This window comes from Nilaparvata lugens, chromosome 7, assembly GCF_014356525.2.
Source record: "Nilaparvata lugens isolate BPH chromosome 7, ASM1435652v1, whole genome shotgun sequence".
NCBI classification, from domain to species: domain Eukaryota; kingdom Metazoa; phylum Arthropoda; class Insecta; order Hemiptera; family Delphacidae; genus Nilaparvata; species Nilaparvata lugens.
Window position 1 is genome coordinate 50,450,823 of NC_052510.1, and position 9,660 is coordinate 50,460,482.

Consider the following 9,660-nt stretch of genomic DNA (forward strand, 5'->3'; position numbering starts at 1 on the left):
TGCCATGTCATTGTACACCGGGAAGTTTTGTTTTGGCAGGTTCCCTAGCCTACTGCCATGTCATTGTACATCGGGAAGTTTTGTTTTGGCAGGTCCCCTAGCCTACTGCCATGTCATTGTACATCGGGAAGTTTTGTTTTGGCAGGTCCCCTAGCCTACTGCCATGTCATTGTACATCGGGAAGTTTTGTTTTGGCAGGTCCCCTAGCCTACTGCCATGTCATTTTACATCGGGAAGTTTTGTTTTGGCAGGTCCCCTAGCCTACTGCCATGTCATTGTACATCGGGAAGTTTTGTTTTGGCAGGTCCCCTAGCCTACTGCCATGTCATTTTACATCGGGAAGTTTTGTTTTGGCAGGTCCCCTAGCCTACTGCCATGTCATTGTACATCGGGAAGTTTTGTTTTGGCAGGTCCCCTAGCCTACTGCCATGTCATTTTACATCGGGAAGTTTTGTTTTGGCAGGTCCCCTAGCCTACTGCCATGTCATTGTACATCGGGAAGTTTTGTTTTGGCAGGTCCCCTAGCCTACTGCCATGTCATTGTACATCGGGAAGTTTTGTTTTGGCAGGTCCCCTAGCCTACTGCCATGTCATTGTACATCGGGAAGTTTTGTTTTGGCAGGTCCCCTAGCCTACTGCCATGTCATTTTACATCGGGAAGTTTTGTTTTGCTGTCCCTAGCCTACTGCCATCCAAAGATCCTCATAAAATTACTTTAGAACTTCTTTGTAGACAACGTTTGAAGTTTTGTTGTCAGGTGCCAAGAATACCAAACTCTCAGGACTGCTGACTCTCGAGCAAGCTACATAGAGTTGCCCATGTGAAAAACAGTCTTCTCTCAAATCTATGCCAGCAATTTTGAGAGTTTGTCCTTGAGACTTATTGATGGTCATAGCAAAGCTCAACTTCACTGGAAACTGGAGCCTTTTGAAGGGAATCTGGTAGCCAGATGGAATCAGAGGAATTCTGGGAATGAAGACAGACTCCCCTGTTGCACAGCCTGTGAAAACTGTTGCCTCTATGATTTTTTTGTGTAGGGCTGTTATCTGAAGCCTAGTCCCATTACACAATTTTGGTGGGTTTAAATTTCGCAGCAATATTATAGGAGCTCCAATTTTTAAATGTAGGCTATGGGATGGCAAACCGGGTGGTTCCAAGGTGTTCAGGAACTCGATGGGGAAATGAACTGCATGGTCATTTTCCAAGACAGAATCAATTGACTTGTATTCCATTTCAATGTTGTCAAAAGATTTCAAAATCAGCTCATTAATTTCAAACACCTTGTCATTACGTGGGCTGAGAATGGCTCTCTCACGTAACCATTCCATAGGCTTGTCTCTAATATTTTCAACATCAGGATAAATCTTCGTCATGAGATCTGGTAAACTTGTTACAACAGAACCCAAATTTTCCTCAAGTAGTACTTTCCCATCTGATTCTGGGAAGTTACCATCCCCTAATGAGAGGAGTGATGACGAAAATTGATTGGCTGATGCATTGTCTCCTAGAAAAACTCTCATGTTTGTACTCAGGGACATTTTATTTACATATGGCCACAATGGAGAGGATTTGACACATGCTTGGACTTCATCTGCTCTGGTCCCTCTGGGAATAATTGGAAGAGTTTGACGGAAATCACCAGCCAATAAAACTGTGACTCCTCCCATGATATCATTATTGGCTCTGATATCCTTAAGGGTTCGGTCGAGTGCCTCAAATGCTCTTTTGTGAGCCATTGTACTCTCATCCCACACAATCAATTTACAATCTCTCATTACCTTAGCCATGTTACTTTGTTTCGAAATGTTACATGTGGGTGTATCTGTTTGTAAGAGATTCAAAGGCAGTTTTAGAGCAGAATGTGCTGTTCTGCCTCCTTCCAACAAAGTAGCAGCAATTCCTGAAGATGCTATTGCTATAGCAATGGATCTCAAACTTCTTATTTTAGCCAATACCAAATTTATTATAAACGTTTTACCAGTACCACCTGGAGCATCCAAAAAGAAGACTTTACTTCTGTCTGAAGCAATGCTATCAATTACAGACTCATAGACTGCTTGCTGGTCTTTGGTCAACCTTTTTTCATTTTTCTCAACAAAAGAAGTAAGCTCAGCAGTGTTGTAGTCCAATTCCCTCATATACTCTGGGTTTTCTACAATCTTTTCAGTTCGTGTTGGCTGAGGAAGGTTGAATTGTTGCAGGTTGTGACCTCCAAGTCTCAACAGGGCATCTTCAATCAAGATCAGACATTGATTACAGGCCTCAACAGATACTTGATTATTTTCTGGGAAGTATTTTCCCAGCCTGTGTAGAATATCTTCGCTGAAATGAAGCTTGAACTCGTCCCATAGTTTAGCAGGATCAGAAACCTGACAAAACACCAACATGACAACAAACAGCTCTCTAAGCTTCTGTGGAGATTCAGAAACTGCAGCCTCCTGCAATGTTTGAACCCATTGTTTGTCATCTTCTAGCAAACCACGTGTTTTACAGGCAAGCTGGAAGGATGGGTAGAGAACACCATCCACAGTCTTCAAATCAGAAAATGATGTCGGTCCATGTACTACATGAAGTAACATGCGGAGGTAGTAGCATTCAGTGTTGTTTGGGTGGACAGTGTAAACTCTTCCAAGTGCAGAATCTTTTTTTATTCCTGGCCATCCTTCTATTGATTCACCTTTCTTCCTTCTAGTGAATTTTCTATTAGCCCATACATAATATGATGGTACATCAACATAAAGAAGACTCTGAGCGAAGTCATCTGTTTGACAGAGTTTGAAAAATTCCATGAGAGTGGTGCTTGGAGGGTTTGAAACTTTATCTGCAATATTATCGGCAGTGAAATATACACGTTGACCATTTTCAAGATGCACAGCCAAATGAACAACAGTTGGATACCTTTCATGTATGGGGAAGCCAAAAATTCTCCATACAGCCTCTGAACTGCTAATATATCTTCCACTTTCATACATAGATACTTCATCATGTGCATTTGTCAAAGTGAATGCAGCCTGATCACTTCCTTTGTTTATGTACTTGCAAACATATTTAATGGATTTCACTGAGCTGCAAAACTCAATGTTGATATGTCCATTGAAAACACGAAGAAGAATAGGGTTGTATGGGACCACCCAACGGTTGTCAACAGGAGTCCCATTAATTTCAACTATTTTTCCACCATCAGCAGTTGATCGCCGTCGATATTGTGGGTAGCCATCTTCACCTGTTTGGGTCTCTTTTAGAGTTGGCCTTGGATATCTCTTGCTACATGATCCATTTTTCATGCAAGGGGAACTTCGATTAAAGCTTCCACAGGGTCCATGTATCATATTTTTCTTGACTATCTCATGAAGCAGTGGGTCAGTGTCAGGATCAGGTATTTCAGCATGTATTACTTTATCAATGTCATTTGGAGAGATCCTTTGCTGAAGCCAAAGTAAAATATGAATGTGAGGCAATCCTCTTTTTTGCCACTCCACTGAATACATGTAACACTTGACTTTTCCAAACAAACATCCTTTAATCAGAAGTGACATGAACTTTTTGACTTTCAAGTGAAAAACTCTAGCTATCAAGTCATGCCGGTCATGTGGCTTCTGTCCTTGGAATAGCTGCTCCTGAATTTCGGTCCATTTGGGATTACAAGTGAATGTAATAAATAAGTCAGGGCAACCATAATATCTCACATAGGTAAGAGCATCTTGAGTGCGCTCATGCATATATCGAGGACCTCCAGTAAATGATGAAGGAAGTATCACCATCTGTCCAAGATCTGATGCAACAGCATCCTGTCCTCCAACAGCATCCTGCAAATGGATATAGCTTTCTGCTCTCAACTTTTTCTGATTAAAACGAATGAAATTTAATCGTTCAGTTTCAATCTTGGCATACATGTCTACCAAGTACTGGCTAAAAAGAGCACGGAAAAAAAGAATGTGATTTGTTTCCCCCAACCTCATCATAATTCGATAGGCATAGAAACTGGAAGCAGAGGTCATTTGAAAACAGCCATTGTATTTTCTGACTCTGTCAATGAAATGTTTATGTTCAGGATGGTCGCCTGTAATAAGACTGTTCAATGGCTCTTGTAACGGCAAAAGTGTAGGAAGTTGCACTTTACCAGAACTACAACACATCCCTGCTGATTCATCTTTCCACTTTAGCCCTTGGCAAAACTTGCAGACATTTGTCATTCGCCCTAGTAGAACTGAATTTTTACATTCGTAATTTAATTCAGAATTGTAATCAAATCCAGAATCTTCTATTTTTTTCCAAATCCGTTGACGTCTTGAACTTGTCTTTTCTCCAACTGAATTATTTTCAGCAGATGATTTTTGACTGGCATTTGACTTATTTTTCCTAAAAGTTTGTGAGGCCTCTTCTAATTGTTTTTTCCTAGTGGCATCAGTAAATCTTGCCCTACTTCTACCTTTCTGGGGGGAGTTGAAGGCTCTGAGTGTATAGAAGTGTGAAATAAATGGTCATCAACATCCTCAAGTACAGTCACATTGCAATTGTTTTGGAACTTGAGTGAAGAACAGTCGTTCTCAGATTGAAGATTACTTAAGGCATTATTGGTGGCAGGTTGTTGTGTATATGGCACATACACATCAAAATGACCTTGTGTTAATTCCCCCATAAATTTCAACCTTCTCACATTGGGTGCATTTCCATATGTATTCCCAGTATTAAGAATACAATTTATATACACTTCAAATTGAAAAGGATATATATCTTTAGCCACTTCCAACTCAAATGAAGTCCCATATGTGTAGGGCATGGACATGGTTGAAATGTATTCCTCCAAACTTTGGTAAGGCTGACACTCTTGGTTCATGGAGTAAATGTGCAGCCTTTCCCAGTTGGTAGAAGCATGTGTAACAATCTCAGCACGCACCCTACGGGAATGAGAAATACATCCATACATAGCATATGATAATGCTGAAAAAAGACAGGCTCCATCACCAGGAATACTATGAACTCTATGAGGGACCGGTAAGCCATTAATTTCAATAATTTCCACATCTTCCATTTCGGGAAAAATCGTTTCGCTACAACAGTTCACTACAGCTAGAGAATTTTCATTTGACTTATTTCTTTTGTTAATTTTTGAGGCCTCTTTCAACTGTTTTTTCCTAGTTGCATTGGTAAATCTTTTCCTATTCTTAAGTTTTTTTTCCTAGTTGAAGGCTTTGAGTTCATTGATGACTGAAAAAATTGGTCATCAACATCCATCAGTACATTTGAATTGGAAGGAGCTGGTAAGTCATTAACTTTGAGTTCAATCACTTCCATTATGGTAAAAATACGTATGAAATAAATCCGCTAGTTATGGGTTGAATAAAGGAATTACTTACTCTTTTTAGCCTATATTCATCAACTTGCAGAAAACTTACAAAATATTATAAACAAAAAATGGTATTAACAAACTCTAATCATGTGTTCTGTTATGAACCCAGAATATGTGATTCCAGTTGAGCCAGTTCATTCCAGTTGAAAATTTTCCCCTGAGCTCACATACAAAAAGTAGACAACTGAGAAGAATTCTCTCCAATTTCACCACTTGTATAACATTTTCTGTATATCCTCACAATAAACTTACAATGGGGGCACTTTAGTTTATGGGCCGCGGAATCTAGCATTGAGACCAACGTAGATCGATAGAGGAGATCAATACGAGATCAACCATGTATGACATTGTTGTCGATTTCCAAGGATTAGCTGAAAAAACATGGCGGAAAGTTCAAATTTTTTATATCAATTTTTATTTTTAATAATTTTTTTATGGCTAAAATATGTTTAAAACTAGTGCAATCTTATGTAAAATTAGACGAGGAATCCAATGAAACTAATTTCAGGTTCGTAACTTCAGTAGTTTTTGAGATATTGCAAAAAATGTGCAGAAAAATGCAAATTTTTTGCTTTAAAAAAGGTTAACTTGTTTTCATTATGCTTAATAGGTATTTTTAACTATTGGATTTAGTAGAATGATGAATTCTGAAGAAAAAATGTCCAGTCACTCGATAGCCTAAACTTGAAATTGTTGGAGATATTTGAGAAAAAACATGGCGGAAAGTTCAAAATTTTTATATAATTTTTATTTTTAATTTTCTATGGCTGAAATATGTTTAAAACTAGTGCAATCTTATGTAAAATTTGACGAGGAATCCAATGAAACTAATTTCAGGTTCGTAACTTCAGTAGTTTTTGAGATATTGCAAAAAATGTGCAGAAAATTGCAATTTTTTGCTTTAAAAAAGGTTAACTTGATTTCATGATGCTTAATAGGTATTTTTAACTATTGGATTTAGTGGAATGATGAATTCTAAAGAAAAAATGTCTAGTCACTCGATAGCCTAACCTAACCTAACCAACCTAACCCAACCTAACCTAACCTAACCAACCTAACCTAATCTAACACAACCTAACCTAACCTAACCTAACCTAACCCACCTAACCTAACCTAACCCAACCTAACCTAACCTAATCTAACCCAACCTAACCTAACCCAACCTAACCTAACCTACCCAACCTAACCTAACCTAACCTAACCCAACCTAATCTAACCTAGCCTAATCTAACCCAACCTAACCTAACCCAACCAAACCTAACCCAACCTAACCTAACCTAATCTAACCCAACCAAACCTAACCTAACCTAACCTAACCTAACCTAACCCAACCTAACCTAACCTAACCTAACCAACCTAACCTAACCTAACCCAACCTAACCTAACCTAACCCAACCAAACCTAACCTAACCTAACCCAACCTAACCTAATCTAACCTAGCCTAATCTAACCAACCTAACCTAACCCAACCAAACCTAACCCAACCTAACCTAACCTAACCTAACCCAACCTAACCTAATCTAACCTAGCCTAATCTAACCCAACCTAACCTAACCCAACCAAACCTAACCCAACCTAACCTAACCTAATCTAACCCACCTAACCTAACCCAACCTAACCTAACCTAACCCAACCTAACCTAACCTAACCAACCTAACCTAACCTAACCCAATCTAACGTAACCTAACCTAACCTAACCTCGATAGCCTAAACTTGGAATTGTTGGAAATATTTGAGAAAAAACATGGCTGAATTAGTGGATTTAGTGGAATGATGAATTCTAAAGAAAAAATGTTTAGTCACATTTGGGTTAGGTTAGGTTAGGTTAGGTTAGGTTGGGTTAGATTAGGTTAGGTTAGGTTAGGTTAGGTTGGGTTAGGTTAGGTTAGGTTAGGCTATCGAGTGACTAGACATTTTTTCTTTAGAATTCATCATTCCACTAATCCAATAGTTAAAAATACCTATTAATCACAATGAAAACAAGTTAACCTATTTTAAATAAAAAAAATTGCAATTTTCTGCACATTTTTTGCTATATCTCAAAAACTACTAAAGTTACGCACCTGAAATTAGTTTCATTGGATTCCTCGTCAAATTTTACATAAGATTGCACTAGTTTTAAACATATTTCAGCCATAGAAAATTAAAAATAAAAATTTATATAAAAATTTTGAACTTTCCGCCATGTTTTTTCTCAAATATCTCCAACAATTTCAAGTTTAGGCTATCGAGTGACTGGACATTTTTTCTTCAGAATTCATCATTCTACTAAATCCAATAGTTAAAAATACCTATTAAGCATCATGAAAACAAGTTAACCTTTTTTAAAGCAAAAAATTTGCATTTTTCTGCACATTTTTTGCAATATCTCAAAAACTACTGAAGTTACGAACCTGAAATTAGTTTCATTGGATTTCTCGTCAAATTTTACATAAGATTGCACTAGTTTTAAACATATTTTAGCCATAAAAAAATTATTAAAAATAAAAATTGATATAACAAATTTGAACTTTCCACCATGTTTTTTCAGCTAATCCTTGGAAATCGACAACAATGTCATACATGGTTGATCTCGTATTGATCTCCTCTATCGATCTGTATAGGTCTCAATGCTGGATTCCGCGGCCCATATACTAAAGTGCAGCCCTTACAATTACTTGAAAAACACTGTAATCAATGCTGAGTATCAAGGTGATGATAATCCACTATCTTCTATACTTATAAAAGGCTAAGCCCTGATAACAACATAAATTAACATATGTTAGAATATCACATGTCAATAAATAAAATATTATCTCATTTTCATATGGCACTCACCTTACCATGTTCATAACCTTACTTAATAGTATCCTTTTTCATCCTTTGAAACCTTAGAGGCAAAATATCTCAAAATCCGTTCTTAGTGCGCGTCTAGCATGTTTGAAGAATATTTTTGCAAAGTTTCAAGTCTGTAGGACAATAGTTTGAGCTGTAGTGTGATTTTACATCAAAATTTTCGAAAAATGCCCTCTCCTGGACCCCCCTGTGCTCCTGATCGAAATTTTTCTGCATAGATCTAACTTTTTTTCGTAGCTGAACAAAAAAGTTCCTCATGACTTTGCTGTGCAATGAGCGGTTAAAAAGTACAAAATTTTGGGGGGCCCCAGCTCCCTCAGGGGGGCAAATTTCTGAAAATCCTTTCTTAGTGGATGTTTTTAGGCTACCATGAACAATCGTGCAAAATCTCAAGCTTTTAGGCTCAGTAGTTTGGGCTGTGGTGTGATTTCAGTCTGTAGGGGCTTAGCCTTTTATAAGTATAGAAGAAGAAGATGATCATCGATGGAATTTTGTAAATTAAAAATACTGATAATAAGTTAATCTGAATAGTCTTAATATCATAATAATGTAATATCTAATAATCAAAGTGCCGGTTGCACAAAAGCCGGTTGAGTTTTAACCATGATTAATTCCACGAGAACCAATCAGAGAAGGCGTTAAATTTTAACCGTGATTAATTCGACGAGAACCAATAAGAGAAGTCGTCTTTTCAAAAACGCCTTCTCTGATTGGTTCTCGTAGTGTTAATCACGGTTGAAATTTAACCGGCTTTTGTGCAACAGGGCCCATATATCTTATTCCAAATAATGTTCTAATAATCTCCTTTGAAACATGATAATTATCATGTCATTGATGGAACAAGAACTGATGTACATAAAAGATACAGTAGAAATTCTGACTTCCATCAAACTTTATTAAAACTAACACTAGCTCACAGAGACTCCGCGCGAAGGCTATATAGCTAATTAATTACGCGTACTATTGATGGAGATGTACCTTCACAGGTCTCGCACCGTCACACATATCACGGAGCTTTATCTGGATTTTGCAATATCAGAACGACGTCACTGACGTCACTATCACGGGCGCCTCGACGCTTAAAACCACCCTCGGGCCATTTCACTGCAGCTACGCTTTCATCCTATCTCGACTCCATCTCACAGAGTCCATTTAGTTTGCGGTTTACCATTACCCAATTAGATTGGAGCAGCGCGAGTAATTCAATTAAAGACCGAACTATCAGGGGAATTGTGATTTTTGGGAGACATCTCTCATTGTGAGAAGTGTGTTCTTGAACAGCTCAATGAGATCTCTTGTGAAACTGATTTTTGGTAGACATTTTTCATTGTGAGTGTGAGACATTTCTGATGGTTATTGTGAGAAGTAATTACAACAAATCAATCAGTGTCAGATAGTTATACTTGTACTGATGAGAGTGTTGTTTTTTGAGGATTTCGTGAATTTTCTAGACTGACAGTGATCAAAATTTATGT

The 9,660-nt window shown here is 37.8% G+C and overlaps 1 protein-coding gene across 1 annotated transcript; it reads right to left on the bottom strand.

The window, feature by feature from the left end:
• Positions 1-710: 710 nt before the first annotated feature.
• On the bottom strand, positions 711-2,579 carry LOC120352216 (ATP-dependent DNA helicase pif1-like). The gene has a single exon (XM_039431962.1). The coding sequence runs from the start codon at positions 2,577-2,579 to the stop codon at positions 711-713; it is 1,869 nt and encodes a 622-aa protein (XP_039287896.1).
• Between the last annotated feature and the right edge of the window lie 7,081 nt (positions 2,580-9,660).